This window comes from Setaria italica, chromosome VI (genome assembly GCF_000263155.2).
Source record: "Setaria italica strain Yugu1 chromosome VI, Setaria_italica_v2.0, whole genome shotgun sequence".
NCBI lineage: Eukaryota > Viridiplantae > Streptophyta > Magnoliopsida > Poales > Poaceae > Setaria > Setaria italica.
Window position 1 is genome coordinate 30,095,015 of NC_028455.1, and position 20,208 is coordinate 30,115,222.

Genomic DNA, 20,208 nt, shown 5'->3' on the forward strand with positions numbered 1-20,208 from the left:
CCCACCAAAATCTGATTATATTGTTTAGCAGGGTTATATGGAATTCGCCCCTGTACCCCTTCCTGGAGAGTAGGGAGACGGGGAGAAGGGGGTTAGGACATGAGGAGGAAAGAAGAGGTACGAGATGAGGATAAAGGCGTCAGTAGGATTGGAAAAGAATAGAACGAATTGGTATGCTTGTGCCAATGGTATCCTTGGACTTATGAGTATGTTCATATTTGATAGTTTTGAACTTGCGAATGAGGTGCTCCACTAAAATAAGCTCCAAAAATTTTATGGAGTTGAGCTGCTTCAAAAATGATGGAGTTAGCATGTTTAGCTGGCTCCACTCATCTTCACTCTGAAATTTGATGAACTGTATGACCACACGTAATCCATTTCCTACCTTTTTTTCCCGTTATCATTTGTCACCCGACATATCATGTCAAGACTAATCTGCACTGAGATCAACTTTAATCCCACCACAGCATCATCTCATCTCATTTTTTTTTAGGGGGCCATCATCTCATCTCATGACCTCAGGAGGAGCAGTCAGGACCCCAAATCCCAAAAGCCCGTTGGGCTTTGTTCATTCATTCGGCCACGTCCTCCCTCAAACAAAAAGAAAAAGAAAAAGAAATCGTGGGTCGGGTAGGCTATGAGGAAGAGACGCAAGATTGGGTCCGGCCCATCCTATATCATACCGTTACGGCCGAAGAAGGCACAACAGACAGGCGGAGAGAAGCCCAGGGAGTCGCCACTATAATCCCGTCCCGCCATTTCCCCCAAACCCCAGCCCTCCTTTCCCGCCACACCCTCTTCCAGCCCCCGCCGCAATCCCTCCCCTCGTTCTCCCATGGCGCCGCCGTCGGCGGCCACGCGCAGGAAGCTGCAGCGCAAGTTCCGCCTGCGGGGCTTCACCCTCAAGGTCGACGCCCTCGAGGAGGCGGCCGCCTTCCTCGAGCGCTTCCCCGACGCGGAGGACGACGCGCTCGACCTCCTCCTCGACGAGCTCGACAAGGAGCCGCGTAAGCCGCTTCTCCCTCCGTTTGTCGTCCTGTCTCCTGTTGTTTCTGGTGGCTGTAGTTTTGATGCCCGTGGGCTCCGGGCGCCTGTGTGTGGCGCGCGCAGTGCAGTCGTCGATACTGGATCGGGACGCGGTCCGGCGCGTGGTGGCGCTGCTCGTCGAGGCGGAGGAGGCTGTCGACGCGGCGTCGCTGGCGGTCACCAGCGCCCGCTCCGCGCTGCGGGTGGTGGACGCGTTCCTCGTGCCGCGGTTCCACTACGACTCAATCAAGAAAGTGTTCTACGAGTATGTGAACGCTGCCTTTTCTCTTGTAGATCTGGCCAATTCGCTAGGGTGACTTGGTATTCTGTTCCCTTTCTTTGGGGTTCTCTGTTGAGCAATGTTTAAATATGGCTTAATTTGCCTAAATTGGATGGTAAAATAGTGATTTGGAATTGATGGTTTGATAGCTTCTGCCAGAAAAACCACTATCTAAGTATCTAAGTCGCTTAAATCTGATATAAACTTTTTTTAGCGTTTCCCAATTTGCAGAATAGGTGTATCAGAGTAGTTTGAGTGCTGCCTATGTTTATTTTGGGAAAAATAAAACTCTTAGGTCTACAAGTTTAACACAAATTGTGTTAGATGAACCACTTCTTTTAACGCAAAGGTAACAGCTCGTTTCGATCAATAAAGCTTTTGTACGTGGGGACCCCCCCCCCCCCCCCTTCCCCCCTCCCCGATATTTTTCGAAAAAAACTTCTTTTAATTCGGGAAATCGCTGCTGAGTAATTCGTCATTAATTAGCCTGGTCATGTGGATTTAATGGGTTTTAGAAAATGAACTCATTTCCTAACTAAGAAATTTCATGTAGAGCATATAACTTGCTGAAAGAGCTTGTTTTCTGTATCATTTGGCCATATTCTTGGAAGTGGGAGGTAGTGATGACAAAGCCCTCATGTTTCTATTGTTGAATCTATGCTGGGATCTTCTATGCATAACAGGCACACCGGTAGATTACCTATCCATGGAGAAGCTGGAGCTAAAGCTTCCCTTTATAGGGACAGGTACCAAGTGCTACTTCAGAGGCTCTCTCGTGATAAATATTTCTCTAAGCCAGCTTTTGACACGGTTGTGACTGAAGATAGCAGCTGCGAGGTATTTCTCCTTCTATGTTGTATCTGTCTATCATTGATTGATTTATTTAATCCGTACAACTCGTCTCCAATTCTGCAAAGAATATCATTAGACTGTTTTTCAATTCGTTTTATGTTCGTTAGTCTTTCTATGTGAAGTTTCTTATAAGTTTTTTCTCCATTTAGATTACTTCTATACAGTCTCTAATCGGGTGCACTGGACGGAGATGGATTATGGGGGTCATTTCACAGTTGGAGGAGCGCCAGTTCTACTTGGAGGATCTTACTGGAGCAGTTCCGATTGACTTATCAAATGCCATATCCTGAGAACACAGTGTTATTTTACCACTGATGGCTAGTTACTAATACATTCATGTGAATAACTTATGAAAATAATCTATATTTTTTCTTTGTGAAATAAAAATGTCAACTCTAAACTCTCTCCAATTACCTGTGAAGGAGGGTATACAAAGGAATTTCCTCGTCTTATATGTTTCAGCAATTATTTTTACCAGCATCTGGCATTAAGCTCCTATAGTTTCAGTGTGTGTGTGTGTGTGTGTTGGGTCTCTGTATGACTCTTTTCTTTACTATTAATACAATGATACACAGTTCTCTTGCGTGTTCAAGAAAAAAAATTATCCATGGGGATTTCCTTAACAAAGAACACAAAATCACGTCAGGTTTTTTTGTTGAAAATACTGTAATCGTCGCTGAAGGGGAGCTGCTTTCAAATGGCATTTTCCAGGTCTGTGATTCTAATTTCCTAGAAAATTTTCAACTCTTTTCTGTATTATTCACTTATTGAATGCAATTATGTTCATCAAATCATGCACAGGTTAATACATGTGGTTTTCCTCCCCTGGAGGACAGGGAAGCTTCACTTTCATTGCTCATGGGTCTTGATTTCTTTGGGGGAGGTGTAATACCAACTGAAGAAACGGTAAGTTCAATAACTCATAAAAATTTGGTGGGAGTGTCTCCCCCCCAAATTGCTTGAAAAATATTTCAATAACTCATTCCAAATGAATAATTAGGTCTTGTCAATTACTGATAATTTTTGGTACTATTGACAACAAACAGCTAAGATTATCGTCACTGGAAAAGAAGGCCATCAATGATATGTTTGTCATACTTTCGGATGTTTGGATTGACAATCCTGAGGTATTTCTGTTTTACATTAGTTCTTTATTTTGTGTTACTGTCATTATTGAGTCATATTCTCAGGATGTTCTTATGTGTTATCTCGTAGAGAAGACTATGGAGAAGTTAGCTGTTGTCCTTGATGGTTATGATAGCGTAGAAGTGGTGCCTTCCCTCTTCGTTTTGATGGGCAATTTCTGCTCTCGTCCCTGCAACCTAGCATTCAGTTCATTTGAAGAACTCAGGTATGACTTCCTGTTCCACTAGAGATAGCTGAAAGTTGTATGTCTTTTATTCTTGGTATTCCAGTGCAAGATAATCATTACTTAATGCAGATTGCAGTTTGGAAAGCTTGGCGAGATGATTGCAGCTCGATCTAGATTAAAGGAGCATAGTCGTTTCTTATTCGTTCCAGGCCCTGATGATGCAGGTACTCCAAACTTAATGATATTCATACACTTTTAGCTCGATCTAAATTTAGATGGAGAATTTTATGGCTATTTATTTGGTCCAATCTTTTTATACCCTAGCTTTACCATGCTATTTTAGATGTACAACATTTTCTGTGATAATCATATTGACATGACTATAAATGAGCTTGTTAACCGATATAGTGCCGACTGTCTCCCCTGATAGCTGCAATGAGATGTTTCTTTGTTTCTTTGTTTCTTCATCACTTGATATGTTGTTTTTACTTGGTAACAAATATGCAGGCCCTTCTAAAGCACTCCCAAGGTGTGCGCTTCCAAAATATCTTATTGAAGAACTTCTAAAGCACATCCCAAATGCAATCTTCGTAAGCAACCCCTGCAGGTTTGACATGAAAATAATGCTTAAAATTCCAACTGCTACCAGGATTATACTAATAGAAGATGTACACGTTTAACACCAGAGTTGGGATTAAAATGTTAGTGTAAAACTAGTATGCCTTCCAATACGGAATTCTACAGTTTTCAGCCAAAGAAAATCAATAAGTTTAACATAGAGGAACAATGTTTTTTCTATGTTGTGAATCATGCTAAATCCATAACTGTTACATGCTATCATTGTCTGTAAATATAGCAAAAGGTCAGCAGTCACTATATGAAGTTAAGCTGTTGACGTACTGTATTAATTGTTTTGTAGGAACGTACTGAAGTTATCATGATAACTCATACATCCATGCTCTTAATTACTTTTGGATCTCCTTACACAATTTCATGAGGCACAATGGTGATGGGTACATGAAGAGCTTAATTGCCATTTTTCATGCTAGTCTACCGATGTGCCTATTGTATTTTTGGATAGGCAACATAATGCATGCACTATACATTTTTTTAGGTACTGTCTGCTTCATCTATTTTCATTTCTGAATTGTCGTCCACTGACATTTCAGTCAGGTCTTGAAAAGACCTTCATACACTAACCACCCACTAAAGTGATATATTTGCACGGAACATCTTGTCCAAACTATTTCACCAATCTAGATCAAGTCGTAATGATAAAAACAACACTTCAGCTTATAAATTTCTCAGTTCCAATCTGTTCCATCTCCAATAAGGTAGAGCTATGATTTTCAGGGTGAAGTTTTATACACAAGAAATTGTGTTTTTCCGGCAAGATCTCCTTTACAGGATGCGGCGGTCATGTCTCATTCCACCAACAACCGAAGAAACAAGTGACCCTTTTGAGCATGTGAGTTAAGGACTTCTATTTATTGTTATTTTTGTTAGCACAATCTCTTTGAAGACCTTAAATAATCCTTTTCATTTCAGCTGGTAGCAACTATCACCCATCAGAGTCATCTTTGTCCATTGCCCCTTACTGTTCAACCTATCATATGGAATTATGATCATTGCCTTCGGCTGTATCCAACTCCTCACGCAGTAAGTCATCTGAATGTAGTTTATGCAAATCTCGTCTCAATTTTTTTTTCAAGTAATAGTTTCAGTGGATCTTCTCTAGTGCTCATTTGTTAGCTTGAACATGCACAACTCATAAATGCCCTTTTACTGAAAAAGTATAGCTGCTCTCACCAAAAGTTTGGATAGTTTTGTACTCATTCTTCTCTTTTCAAAACTTTTCAGATAGTATTGGGTGACAAGAGCGAGCAGAAAGCCTTCAAATACACTGGAATTACTTGCTTTAATCCAGGTTCGTTTGCGAATGACAGCACCTTTGCAGCATACCGACCTTGCACTAAGGAGGTTGAGCTTTCTGCACTAGAAGGCTAACATAAGGGGAGAATTAACTGAGGCTCTCAAATTGGGGTGGCGTACTGAAGTGTATCATCCAACCCAGCATTTCTCGAAGTCTGGTGATAAATGCACATCATCCATCCAGATTGTCATTTCTGGCTCTGACAGATGAATTAAGGAGCAGGCCATTTCCACGCAAGAATCTGTGGAAATAACAGGCCATCCATGAAGTTGTGGTGTTTCTCTGAAGAGATGTGATGCTGACATCTGATCATAGGCTCAGCAGAGCAATAGCAGCAGATGGTAATGGTGTTTGTGCAGCAAACATCTCTAGACGGTTTTAACTGACTGACATTGTATGTTTTACCAAAATCTTTGTACTCTACCATTTAGAATTCATTGTTGTAAATCACGGTAACAAGACTGCATCTTTTAGTGTTTCTAATTGTTCTATCGTTAGTATTTGATCGCCCAACTGTCCAACTCTGATGTTTTATCTAATTATTCTGATAAATGACTATATGTGGTGGCTGAACAATAGGCGAGCCCTGCGTAATACGAATTTATGCTGACACCGCACCAGCATTTCCCCATGTTTGATGATGAAGACATCTCAACGTAGCCACGATGGTGTTCGTGCGCAGATCGACACGAATCTGTGTTGACCAACCTAAGCAAACTCCAACGTAGCCACGATGGTGTTCGTGCGCAGATCGACACGAATCTGTGTTGACCAACCTAAGCAAACTCCAAGCTCATTGGCAACTTAAAGCTCTGAAAGAGTTGATTCAGCTTTAGGGTCGTGCGTGCTGATGCAGAACACCATATGCTACTCATCAGATCAGAAGGTCCCCGTTGTCCTCAGCCTTTGGACTGGGCGGCTGGCCATCGCAATTATGCAAAGAGAGCACCAGATTCTCATGAATCGTGCACATGGAGGTAGTACTAAATGGTGCGCGACGAATTCGCAAGCCTTTGAGAAGGAGACGGGCATTTTCGGTCCTGTCAGCCATCGACGGATTGAGAGGCCCTTTCCCGTCCGTCAGTAACGCAAGTTTCGTCAGTTAACCGGGAACAATGTTTTGGTGTCAACCGATGTTGACATGCAGACACGCTGTGCCAAAATTGTTGCAGCTATGTGGGCGGCGATCCTGATCGGGTTGTGTCCCGCTGCAAAAGTACGGCACGTCGAAAGCGAATTGGCGTTTAATCTACTTTTGCAGCTAGCTAGCACTACCGAATTGGCGAAATTGGCACAAGCAGCAGTCCGTCCGAGTAGCAGTAAGAACTCACTGCCTCTTGTATCTTGTCCTCACGGTCGTGATCGTGCCGTGGAGCCTGGTGAAGCCGTTCACCGTCTTGCCCGACGGCCGATGGCGCCGGCCGGTTGCTTGCCATTGCCAACACGCGCGGCGCGCACGCGAACTCCCCCACGGGCGGCTGCCTCTGTGGCGCCTCGCCGCATCCTACGTCCCGCCGCCGGTCGCTTGTGGTTGCCGAACAGGTCGCTGCCTCTGCTAAATAATATCCCTCACCCCTCCTCTGTTCCCCGTCCATCCAGCCGCATAGGGTGCGTTCGAAACCCTAGATCAGCCGCACCCGTTCCCCTACCTTATCGAAGTCGAAGAGCGAGCGTTAGGAGGCAGACGCTGCAATTTCGGGCTTAGACGAGTGCCTCTCCGGCCGGAGTACCTCCTCCTGGGAAGCTCGGAAGACCTCGGGGAGCAGCAGATGGAAATCAAGCGTACTGACGAGGAGTGGAGGTCCTTCAATGATTGGGGCAAATATTCTGATGTGAAGATTGCACCGTCGGCTAATTGTCAAGTATATGGGTATCGATCTGATCGAGAGATTTATATGGTGATGTATTCCCGATCCCCTTTTGATCGATCTTCCTTGCGGGCTCATGTTGTGAATTTCTCAATGCTGCCGGCCTATCTGTTTGTTTGCGTCCTCAAGCCCGCGCGGGCTGCCGTTTCCATCTTTGCTAGTATTGTTTTGTTTCTCTTCGCGGTCATTACGCGAACTGCTATATGATGCTACAGTATTTTCTTGCCTCAACGCACCCGAATTTTTCATCCACCCAATCTTCACCCTCTTCAACACTGGCGAGGCGAGATCCGCCCCCGTCTTCGAGATTTATCTTGTCTAGTCCAGTGAGTTAGAGCATCTCCAGCAGATTATCTATCCTCTATCACCAATATATTTTCTCTTTCCCTCACTAATAACATTTTTTTGTGTTTTTGTAACTAGTGCTACGGCAGATTACTAAAACACCGCGTACCCATGCATGCATAAGGTAGAGGGATGAATTCCTTTTATTTGGGTGAGAGGGAGGTGTGTTTTAGTAATCACTAGGGATCGGATTGGTAATCCGCTGCAGCACCTCTTATCACCAAAATGATAGTTTTTTATATTGGGGAGAAGGATGTGTAATCTGCTAGAGATGCTTTTAGGGTTAGGGATTTAGCAGTTGGGGTTAGGAGTGGGGTTTTGAGATATCAGGATTAGAAGAAAGCCTAGGAGGAAGGCCGGCCCGTCGGTGGAGGCGGTTATGGGTGAGGACGTAAGGGCACCGCGGTGGTGAGAACTGTTGATAAAATTTTGATGTAGATTTTAGAGCTGAAAATTCAAGTGTACGAGGGGATAAACTACCTGGGTACAGAGTGGACATCCCCTCAACAAACATGATTCATATCTTTATAATTGTTGCTTCAAAAGAATTAAAGGTTCTTCAAAGGATTAATGATTCTTTTTTTTTCCTTGTGTTGTTACTTATTTCAATCAAAAGATCTGTTGGCAAAAGCATGGGGATGGGAAATGCTGCTGCCATACGAGGGTTCCGTTGAGTGGTCTGGCTATTGCAACTACCTTTTTTTTTCTCGAACAACGTAGGAGGGCTGCTTGTCATTTCATTAAGAGAGAATAGAAAGTACAAAGAGAAGGGGAGAACCCCAAACTAAGTACAAAACACACCCCAACACTCACAAATCACAAAACACAACACACACCACCCACCAAAAGACTACCACATGAGCGCCAGGCAAAACATGAAAACGAGACCCTGAACACCAAGCCTAAGCAGCTGGTGCAACTACCTTCAGCAGTATTACAAGGAAAATTGCAGTGTTATTGTTGAAGTTACTGGCAGCAACTTGGTTGATGCGGCTGAAACTGTAAGTATCTAACTGTGCCCCTCTTGTGAACCATCAGTTGAAGCCTGCTCCTAACTTTTATTTGCTTGTCTTGTTTGCTATGTTAAACTGGCTGTCAAGTAGTGTCTCAAGAAAGAGAATGAACTTGTGTCTTTGTGGGATAGTAAATTGAAAGAATGCACGGATGACATCTTACCCAGAAACACTTTCATTCTGAGTAGCCTGATCCAGGAGTTTGCGGGCAAAGTCAAACGAACAGGAGAGGGAATTTCTGATGCTTCCACTGCAGCTTTGTTGGTCTGGCCTTAACAGACCAAACAAATCACTTGTGATATTTGACCACAGAAATGCTATTCCTCTCTCTGCATTCTAATGACCAAATTAAATGTGTTCTCGCACAGACAATTAAGCTAAGTAGAAATGCTATTCCTCTCTCTGCATTCTAACTGCATTCTATTTGGAACTATTTCAATATCTCTGCCCAGTTGTCACCATGACATAGAAACTATTTGTACTTGTAACAAGATAAATGTTCTCTTCCATGCAATCTTGAAAATACTACTGGGTCCTCATAATTCAGGTAGCTGTACAAACTACAAATTGGTGTGAACTACCACAACATGACCAAGGATTCCTGTCTTACCACCACAGTTTACATTTTATCTGATTTCAAGTCGTTGACTTTTGTACATCTTGTGACCAAGTTGAGTCTTTTTAGCGCAACACAGGGAGCATATGTAAACCTGTCTACCTAGCACTAAAAACGGTTCCCTTGATCTATCTGACATTTGGCTTTCTGTTATTAACAACACTCCCAAACATTTAATTTGTATTGTATGAGTGGTTGCTAGAGCACGGCCTGTGCCTTGCATACTTACTGACTCACCATCACAACGTTCAGTAAAGTATATTGGCTCCTTGGGTAGCATTTTGATTGTGTTATTTAATTTTTTTATGATACACGTAAAACAATCAATTCTAGTGTATCACCAAGGAGGCTAACCTGATCTGTGAGGTGCTGAGTCGTGGTGCCAAGCCCATGGTTTACTTAATCATCCAGAGCACTGAGATCCGCATGTGCACTTTAAGTCTTATGTACCACCAATTATATGGAGTTGCTGCCGCTGCTGCTATGGTGGTACGTCCCTGCCTGCATCAATCCTCTTAATGTTATCAATGTCCATTCATTTCTTTTGTTTTTACAACGCACTAACCACTAAGTGATGGGTGGCTGGCTTGAATTCAAGGGAATCATGAAGGAGACCGATAAAATATGTGACTGGATGAGCAAAAACAATAAGCCTTTTGACCCGTTTGACATGGACTTGGATAACGATTTCGAGTTGGGTCGCCAAGTTCGGTTCAGAACCCTGCACTTAATGATCAGCATACTGGAAAAGTCTCCATTTTCTGTTCCTGCTGCTGCTGGGCACAAAGTTGTTAAGGAAAAATCTTTTAGTGGAAATGTTCCTAGTAATGATGAGAATAATATTACTCGTGCTGAAGCAGCAAACACTACAGGGTATGGAGAGTCTATCCTTTGTTGACACAATATATTGTATATACTGTTTGATTATGTTATCTGATAATGTAAGAGAGTTAGGTTGATTATTCTCGACGAGAAGCATTGTGATACTGTACCATTTTTCTGTGCTAACCAGGGACAACTTACAAGATCAGGAAAAGATAACTGTTGCAGATATTAGTAAGAAGAGGAGGATGGAAGATACGAACAAAGAAGAAAAATGACCAAGGCACACCCCTTGTGAACTTTTGTGGAGCGATGAAATTAGATTGCAAAATTCTGGTAACTATGACTAAATATTTCTCTTGCAAAACTCCTCACTGGCTTTTGTTCTCTCATTGAAGCAGAACTTTGCAGCTGCCAAAGTGGAAGAAAGCTAATCAAGACGGGAGGCAACCTTGGGCTTGGAGACGATCATGGAGTCCCTCTTCGGCAGGAGTACCTCCTCATGGGGAGCTCAGAAGACATCAGGGAAAACCAGATGGGAATCTGGACCGACGAGGATAGGATGGCCTTTGATTCTTCGTTCGAAGATTTGGAAGAGGGCGATGGTGCAATGGCGGTTAGGACTGTCAAGTTCGTAGGTATCGATCTGATCGAGAGATTTATATGCTGATGTATTCCTGTTCCTTTGCGTGCTCATGTTTTAAATTTCTCAATTCTGTCTGCTTATCTGTTTGTTAAAGCGTCGCAAGCCCGTGCATGTTGCCGTTTCCCTCATTGCTTGTTTTTTCCCCACATCGTGGTTATTTGTATCCCATAAACAAATATTTATTCATTGTCTTCATACTGCTGCTTCAAAAGATTCAACGATTCTTTTTCTTACTCTTTCGAAAGATGTGTTGGAAAAAATATGTGGGTGGGACAGGCTGCTGCCATTCAAGGGTTCTATTGCCTGGTCTGACTATTGCAACTACCTTCAGCAGTATTACAAGCGCAATGCCAGTTTTGTTGCTGAACTTACTAGCAGCTTGGTTGCTTCGGCCGAAGTTGTAAGTATCACAACTGCCCTCTCTAAACCATCAGTCGAAGCCTGCTCCTAATTCTTTTTTCTTTGCTTGTCTTCTTGCTATGTTAAATAAACTGGTTGTCAAGTAGTGTATCAAGAAGGAGGAGGAACTTGTGTCTTTGTGGAAGGCTCGGGTGGTGCATTTCCCGGATGAGATCTTGCCTGTCAACACTATCATTCGGAGTAACCTGGAGCGTGCACATTCAATCATATGTGCTGCAGGGGGCAAACATTCTGTTGCTTCCACTGTTGCTTTTGCGGTATGTGCCTCAACTGGGCGTAAACAAAGCAAAAATTTGTGTCATTCACGGCAGAAATACTATTCCTCTCTAACCCTACTGACCAAATGTGTGCTGCTGTTGACAACTAGCTTCTGACCTAATTGGAAAGGAAAAAGGACCTAATTGGAACGCGTGTGTGTGTTGGGGGGATCCTTTTTCAATCTCTATCCGGTTATTGTTACGATATATAAACTAGTTAATTAGACTCACCATTTCAAGATGAAGGATAAGAGATTATGTCTTTCAAGCAACCACAATATTATCTTTAGTGAGAATAATTGCATATTTTAATGTTTCTAGTCCTGTCTTTACAGTTCTATTTTATCAACATTGAAACACCCGCCTGTCGCACATTTGATGACCAATTATGGCTGGTTCTTTTAGTAAAATTGACAAGCAATGTACTGTCAGCAGACGTTTGTGATCTGCTTCTTGCTAAAACACGGTGCTCGATCTATCTGAGCTTTTGTCCTTTTACTGTTGCAGAAAACTTGGCCCTGAGCCCTACATGCTCATTATTTTTTCACTTGTGACCCTAGCTTTGACCCCTTTATCCAACCCAGCACATACACCTTTGGATGTTTATTTTGTTATTAATCTTTTATGGCTTTTGACTAATGCAAAACATTGGTTTCAAGTGTATTACCAAGGAGGCTGACCTGATGTGCGAGCTTTTGAAGCATGGTGCTGGTCCTACTGATGACATCATCCAGCAGAGCAGCGTGATCCGCATGTGCGCCTTGAGCCTTGTGCACCTACAAGGGTTCCATGCCTTTGATGCCGCCGCCACCATGGTGGTAAGTGCCTGCCTGCATCACGCCGCCTCTGTCATAACATAAGGGTTTAACAAGTATCCTCCATCTCTATTATGTTTAATACTGACTTACTGGCACTTACTGCACCAATGGCTTCAATTCAAGGGCATCACAAAAGAGTGCAAATTGATGTGTGATTGGATAAGAAAAGAGGACAAGCTTATCACCTTCGGCATCTTCCCACGTCATGAGCTTTTGGAATGCCGCTTGATCCGCATCAGAACCTTGGACGTTATGCTCACATACTGAAAGGGTCTTCCTTTCCTTCTTCCAAGGTTAGTGGAAATGGTGGTCAAAATGGTGTTGTTGCTGAATTTCTTTTGGCTGCTCCATGTTTTGGTGGGGCAGTCCAGTTATGAAATGCTGTTCTCTCCTTTTGTTTCAAATACATGATTTATTTGTTTAGTTCTAATTGTCTTCACATAATCAATTCAAGAAGTTGAGCACTTGGGATGAGCAGTATAGCATAGAGTTCTTTTTTTTTCAACTGTATATTTAATGTCGCTCCTGTCCTTTTCTTAATCAAATTAGACTTTATTCATCATTTAATGATAAGAGTTGTGCCTGTGTTGAAAATTTTAGCGGATTGGTGGTAAACATGCAAATAACTAGGAATAAATTGTATATGTTAATCTTAGGTTATCATGATGGTTCTAGCACCTTTTTGTTTTCATGTGTTGGCCACATAAAATTTGATTAACGGATTGATTATATTTCTTTTCTACTGCAGATGTGGCGTGATCTAATGGCTAATAACTAGAAACAATGATGGTGGCCAGCTCCATGGATGAAACTTCTTTATGCTGACAAAAAGGTTTTGGACTTTTCGCGCATGGATGGCCAGCTCCATGGATGGCCAGCAAAGGGAGGAGGGAGCGTGGTAGCTAAGGTTTTGGACTTTTGGAGCATGGAGAGAAGAACAAGTCGACCACCAAGAATAAAATATGAGCCTATATCCTCCATTGCAAGAACTAACAAAGTGATAAAATTGGTTGGTTTCAAGCGAACTCAAAACCAAGCAGTAGATGAAATTGATGAACAAATATAATAATCACTTCTGGAACTTTTCATTCAAAAAGATCATCCATTGTACAAGAGGGGTGGATCCCCTTTTCTAGTGGGGGGAAGGCTTTTTCCGCTTCATGTTCTACCCTTATTTACCTACTACGTTCCGGGAATATAGCGTACACAATAGTCATTACGACATACATGTACAATTTGGCTTTCTCCTCTGGATCACGCTTCTCACGACTCCTCGCCTGGGCCTTTGCTAAGATTCGCATTCTGCCATGCTTTGCTTTTTTGCCAGCTCCTTGGACCTTTCGCAGTCAAGCGTGCATCCATAGGGGGTTCTTGTACACCTTCGGGCATTGTCGATGATCTTTTCATAAGGTTCGATCATCAACCCTCGACCTTTGGACACCTGAAATATGAAAAAAAAGATATAAAGCTATTTGCATTGTTGCACGTCAATACCATCGAAGGTTGTGTACTGGATCAAAGTTTGACGCTCGAATGAGTCCGAACCTTTGATGGATGCTGTCCATTTTCGGGCTTCACCTATCGTGCCGGCATCATCAAGCTATATGGCCGAGGGTTAAAGAGAGAATTCCTTTATGAACATAAAGCTTTACACCTAGCTTAAACAAATGACGATTGAGGGTATTCAACGGTTCCAACGATCCCAACAAAATTAATAAGAGAGAAACAACTCACCATGTTAACATTATATGGGTATAATCCTTGTCCCATTAAAATGACATTGAATCCTAGCATGAAGTCCTTCTAAGTTTACCGACCATTTTGTAATGCAAAAGTCACATAATAGTCTTATCGAAGTCAAACCGGAACACACACACATAATCAGATAAAAAAGAGGACCGAACATGGTCATATCGAAATGTCAACGGTCACATAATAGTCTTTAAGTTCAAACAGATAGCAAACAAACTATAGAAAAGGAGGACCATACATGATCATATCCAAATAGTAATTACTAGGCAATGAGAAATATAACCCTATAGGAGAGTTATATTATTATGTCTTTATATTGATCGCCCTAATTTGCTTATCAAATGTAGCTCAGAAGTTGAGGCACATTGGCAACTTTGATAGGCTTGATGATATAGTGTGCACCTCCATCAAGGAACCTTCATTCACAATAGGAATATAGAAATAATTGAATACTTAGGGGAAAATTATTGAGCTAATGCATGACTTTGATAATTTTTCTATTCACTCACTTTTTTATCCTTTCGGGGATGTCTTCAGAGCATGTAATCACTACAGGGAGATGATTAAGCTTGGGTGATTTCTGTGGGGAAACAAATTTTTTAATAATGATTATTTTACCAGTATATGAAAGTAAAACATTCGACATAACATTTAATGAAATTAGAACTTTCTTCCATAGAAGGACCCTACTTGCACCTCAACCAGTAGATCATAACCGGTCATTTCAGGCATATAGTAATCCATCAGAATCAACTGCACATCATGTTCCTATATTCAAGTGCATAAAGACAAATATTTAGTAAATAATTAGATTAATTTAAATAAATAAGCGCATTCTTGTGAATAGCAATAATATAAAATATTGATATACCATGTCCAAGAACTTCAAAGCTTGCTTAGGACCTTCCATGATAGTCACTGCAAAATATATAAGAAAAATATTAAGGAATATATTAAACATGGAACGACTTAGGCTAAGATATGAAAATGGATTGAATATATTTTATAAATGGCAAAAAGTACTATTTATTGTAACTCAAGGTGCATCTGATTGAAAAAAAATGCTAACCACAACACTACAACAAGAACATAAGTACACCTATAGCATGGGAAGTAACTATCAGATACCACAATTCTCTATTTACAATATACATCGTAAAAGGTTGATTATTGTAAATGCAAACCTCGGATGTTACAAGTATGTAGAAGTCTGGGTGCTACAAGACGGTCAACACATGAGTCATCAACCAAGAGAATGTGACGAGCCGCCATGATATTCTCTGCCCAATCTCCTTCCTTTCAGGTCGACCTTTCAACCTTTGATGCAGGATGGTCGTATTGTGACGTAGTTATGAGAGTGAAGCTAGAATGAACCTCTTTATATAGTAATGCTCGGTTGTACTATTGCATCCTCAAGATAGATAGTTGCCGTTATACTATTTCTTTAATATAGAAAGATAGTAACTTGATCTATTGACAATATCTTTAGGCTAAGAATCAAGAATTGAATGATATACTAACAATATCTCTAACAATCGAAGGCTATACTAACAATATCTCGAACATAGAATAATATGCGAGTAACAGTGTCTCTAACAAAGATATAGAAAACAATGAATAGTATCAGGACTAACGGATGGGGCCAGGGTGGCTGGTATGCTAAGGTGCATGGTTTTGTGCACCCATGGTATAGACACGTGAGGTTTTGGGTCACTAGTTCTCTGCACTGGGTGCACGAAGAAGGAGAGGCATGGTGCTGCAGTCGCGCTGTCTGTGGGAGGATGATGGATAGGGCTTGAATGGAATCTACAGCAGATGGTTGATAGGCGGGGCTGGGGTCCAGTATGGTACTCATGCCATGGGCCGGTAGAAAGGCTTGGCTTGTGTCATCGATCCACTAGACCGAGTGCATGGAGGAGATGAAGTGTGACGATGGCGCTGAGGGGCCAGAGCAAAGCAAGCTGCTGGGGCTTGCCATCCATTTCTTGTCATTGGTGGCGATGAGATCAGGTGGATGGGAGAGAGGACAATGCAGCGTAGCTGCCTAGGATGTTTATGGCAACAGTGGGTTGCCGGAGCGGCAGTGAAAGTGTTATAGGTTGTTATCTCAGAAAATATGACCTGCAACTATGCATAAAAAATAATTTATTGAGTTAGAATACCTTAGATATATGGATTTAAACTAATGAATACCACAAGTTTCGTGTCCCAGCATGTTGTGCAAGGAATATATGTAAGTTGGTGTACAAATGCTATAAATTGTAGAGGAGCAACGATAGTCCCTAAGTCCAAGGATAAGTGGCACACTGAGTTCGGAGTTTCAGCTAAAATTCATCGAAAACCAATGAACTTCAGTCCTACCAGCATGGACGGGTAAATATCACACCTGTAAATGCTGGTCACTTTTTTACTAGAATTTGGTCTAAGCTCAAATTTCAATCAAAGTTTATCTGGATTTTGAAAAGTTCGGTTGGAAACACTAGTCTATCCGTCTTACTGATCCTTCAGTATTTTTTCTTAATCTAATAACTTGAACACTATTGGCACATGAACAAGAGTTTTGCCTTACCTGTCAACATGATTCCAACCAAGGAACAAAGACTTTCAAGGACATGGTGAAATTCTTGCTCAAATCACATATTTGATCTCACTATGTGGAAGTTCTCGCCGATATGAATGGAATGGACTTTTGGTTCACCCAATTCAGAGTCTGTACGCAAAAATTATACCTCCCGAAAGATTACGACTACGACGTGGGCTGGACATTGAGATAGGTTGGCTGACCCAAACCTAAGCCCAATGACCCTCAACTTCTTCCCAAAGAAAGGCTCTTTGCTCATCATAGGGTACTAATGGACCATCCATCACATCCTGACCTGGCCCATCGTCTTTTCCAGCCCACTTCGGTCACATGCAAGGAAACACACTAAGGATAGCTGTGGAACGTTGGCTTCATGTCGGTTGGATAGTCCACTACATGAGAGCGATCGGTATTATAGGATTTAGGCGTAGACGGTCAACTTACTATCTCATCCCTTTCCGAAAGTTGGGTCGTCTCAGGCGGCCGAAGTATACAATTGTAAGCAATCACTGATTTGTCGTCACTACACCACTTCCTCTTGATAAATTAGATCAGGATTAGCATACTTTTCATTTTTCGTGGAAATCGATAATCTGGAATACTCCTAAGTGACCCTTAAGTGTTTAAGCATCGGTGACAGCGAACGCGGCGGCACCCAGTTTCTCAGTACGAGCCTTGTCCGGTTGTCCCTGGTACAGTACAACAACCCGACCGCGTTTCTGAATCGTGGTTCAAGCTCCTCAATCTTTTTTGCTCTTTTGTTTTTAGATCAGACAGCACTTAAATTAATTAATTTAAAAGTTCATTACAAAGTAAAGCCCGGATCGACTCGGGGGCTACATTTAACCAAATTGAACTAGCTGTCTGGTTGGCCGACCTAGCCAGGATACTCTTATGTAACAACATCGACTAACATAGACAAAAGAAATTTCCTCCAAATTAGCTGTCATCTTCTTAATGTCTTGGATGATTACTCCTATGTGTAACCTATCCATTCCTTTTGCTATGAGGTTTCGCACAAGATTTAAGCAGTCTGAAGAAATAATCACTTTCTTCCAGTTTTGATCAAAGATGAACTTTAATGCACAGCGGACAGCCAAGGCTTCTGCCAATTCTGGTTCAGTGACCCTATCAATGACTTGACTTGTTGCAGCCAAGAATCTTCCATTGTGGTCTCGGATCACACATCCAGTTCCCATTCTTCCTGAATCAGCAAATACAGCTGCATCTACATTTGCTTTAACCCAATCTTCCGGCGGTGGAACCCATTTTTGGATGGAAGCATTGGCTTCACACATTTTGGCTGTTGGAGACATTGGTCACGCTGTCAGAAAGTATTAACATTTGAATGTAAGCTTTTGATTTTTCAGCAATTCGATGCGGATGTATAATATTTTCCCATTCCTAACGGTATTTCTATTTCCCCAAATATGCCAGATAATTATAGTAAAAGAGTTGTATGTGGCTCATGCCCTTCTAAAATGCCAATATGTGGTGGAGATATGACGAGAAGGCAACAATCTTCTTTGCTCTTCTTGGCATGGCATGAGCTATCCTCTTTGCTCAAACACTTGGTTTCCAAATCCATCCTCGTGCACCGTGATTCGAGCATGCATCCTCACCAGTGGTGAGTCACCAGACTTCAGTTTCCCTTCTACTAAGTATTTCACAGTACAATCAGCCACTAATTTACATCAGTTTTGCTTGTACAATCAGTTCAGCCTTTTGTCCTTACGATGGTGATCGTGCCCCTCCCCGCGGTGCGGAGCCTGGTGAAGCCGGCCACCGTCTTGCCCGACGGCGCCGGCCGGTTGCCCGCCGACACGCGCGGGGCGCACGCGAACTCCCCCACGGGGTGCCGGACTGGGCGGGCCGGCGGCGTGAGGATCCACTGGTTGATGTCGGCCAGCGTCACGCTGCCGTCCGCGCCGCCGGGCTTCACCACGGTGAACGGGTGCGCCACTGTCCCGGCACCGTTGCCGGCGGTAGAGGACGGCGCCTTCCTGCTCTTCTTGCAGCTTACGTCACCTCCCTTCTCCTTCTCTGCGTGCACAGAGATGAGAATTTTGCATGGAGCAGTGAAAAAATTGTTACGATTTGTTACTGCGGTTAATTGGGACACGGTGAGCACGGCCGCACCTTCCGGCGCCGAACGTTTGGATGAGCTGTTGCCGCAAGTCGTCTGGCCCGGGGCAACACCGGTGTCACTGGCCCATGGGTCCATGTTGCAGTGGGATGAGGAGGAACTGGGAGGCTCTGCTTGTGGCTGTGTCAGAGCCTTCTCCGGGGATGTCGGCAGAATTGTGTTCAGAGCGAAATGATCATCATCTGCAGGAACAGATTACTGTTTATTACAAAAGGCCCACAAAAGGGGCCTAAATTTGTAGCAAACTACAAAAGGCAGCGAGATCAAGGAGATTACAATTAATCTGACTGAATGTAAAGGAATAAACTATCCTAACTGAATCTAAAGGAATAAATTATCCTAAAGCAGTAGTAGTTCTCTCATATCAAGCGCATGATGCAGAAATGATGGGTCAGGACCAAGGTTCTAAATCTCACGCTATAGCTGCCGCTATGGTCCGCTAGCGGCAGCTATAGCTATAGTGGCAGTTATAGCTATTTGAGGTATGGTACCACTATTTGTATTCATGTACAACTTAGTCGTTATAGCTCTGCTATAGCCTCATTTAGCTCCGCTATTAGCTATTTTAAAGTGCTATTGTTAAATTCCTTAGTCCACTATTTAAAAAATTGGTAAGGACAGACAGCAATGTGCTGCTAATCTCGAGTGGGCCTGGACATAAATTTCACACGCACCGTGGTTATTTAATGGAGTAATCATCAAAGTTTGTCCTGGTTGTTTGGAATCGTACCACAATCATGAAATCAATGAAAATGTATAGTACCGAAGTCATTGGAGACAGTAAAGAAACAGGAAGTGTGTAAACAAAGCCAAACCATTTCAGAAGTTCAGACTCGAGAGCAAACCAGCTTCTGAATCCTTACATTGGGAAGAGATAGCACTCGCCTCCTCCAGACCGCTGCAGGAAGTGAAGCCCACAGCATTTTTCTCCTCGTCCGAGTCCCATAAGCTCTGGTGACATAGCACAAGTTCGCTGAGAAAAGCAATCACAAGAATGGCAATTGGCATGTGAATCTTTGTTAATGGAGATGAAGCTTTCACTCACTTGGAGTAGCTCGTCCAACTCCCCGGGCATCGCCATCGCATCCTGCGGTGTCGGCAACCCGGTGACCGCCACCGTCGACGCCTCGGACACCGGGGACTCCATGCCTAGTACACATGACAGACAGTAAACGATTGAACGCCATGGACAGAAACACTGCAGGGAACGAAAACAAAAATGCAGGCTATGTAGACATGCAGCGCGAGGCTTACATTTGGGGACGACGAGCTCAAGCTCACGCTCATGGGTATCAAGATCGCCGGCGCCAACTCCCCATGCTCCTAGACCGAAGTAGCTGAGCTGTGGATCCCATCCAAAGAGGAAGCCACTGGTTGTGGTGGTGGTGTTGTCCAAGCTGCATGCCATGGTGTCCAAAGGCCACAAGGCCTGCCACCCGTGCAGCTCTCTTTCTTGGGCTGTCTCCATGGAGCAGCACTAGTGGACTGTGTGGGGGAAGAGGAACTGGGAGTCCGAGACTG

The 20,208-nt window shown here is 42.9% G+C and overlaps 2 protein-coding genes and 1 long non-coding RNA gene across 4 annotated transcripts; 2 read left to right on the forward strand and 1 right to left on the reverse strand.

The window, feature by feature from the left end:
* The first annotated feature begins 768 nt into the window (after nucleotides 1–768).
* Nucleotides 769–5,924, forward strand: LOC101756279 (DNA polymerase epsilon subunit B). Its single transcript, XM_004973589.3, has 13 exons — nucleotides 769–1,007; nucleotides 1,111–1,291; nucleotides 1,990–2,143; nucleotides 2,308–2,439; nucleotides 2,792–2,869; nucleotides 2,960–3,064; nucleotides 3,205–3,285; nucleotides 3,379–3,509; nucleotides 3,600–3,694; nucleotides 3,978–4,077; nucleotides 4,824–4,938; nucleotides 5,019–5,129; nucleotides 5,331–5,924. Exons 1-13 carry the CDS (start codon nucleotides 836–838, stop codon nucleotides 5,475–5,477), a joined length of 1,602 nt encoding a protein of 533 aa, XP_004973646.1. The 5' UTR covers nucleotides 769–835; the 3' UTR covers nucleotides 5,478–5,924.
* A 796-nt stretch (nucleotides 5,925–6,720) lies between these two features.
* Nucleotides 6,721–13,304, forward strand: LOC101756952. 2 transcript variants are annotated; one of them, XR_002678105.1, is made up of 10 exons: nucleotides 6,721–8,617; nucleotides 8,720–9,734; nucleotides 9,844–10,118; nucleotides 10,258–10,403; nucleotides 10,479–10,705; nucleotides 11,048–11,113; nucleotides 11,220–11,390; nucleotides 12,050–12,208; nucleotides 12,332–12,501; nucleotides 12,957–13,304. It is a non-coding gene; the product is annotated as an uncharacterized LOC101756952 (long non-coding RNA). The 2 variants fall into 2 exon arrangements; XR_215424.4 differs by having other exon boundaries at nucleotides 6,721–9,734.
* A 4,587-nt stretch (nucleotides 13,305–17,891) lies between these two features.
* On the reverse strand, nucleotides 17,892–20,208 carry LOC101772757. Its single transcript, XM_012846861.2, has 5 exons — nucleotides 19,942–20,208; nucleotides 19,733–19,836; nucleotides 19,551–19,638; nucleotides 18,681–18,869; nucleotides 17,892–18,584 (listed from the first exon to the last, which is right to left on the reverse strand). Exons 1-5 carry the CDS (start codon nucleotides 20,153–20,155, stop codon nucleotides 18,259–18,261), a joined length of 921 nt encoding a protein of 306 aa, XP_012702315.1. The 5' UTR covers nucleotides 20,156–20,208; the 3' UTR covers nucleotides 17,892–18,258.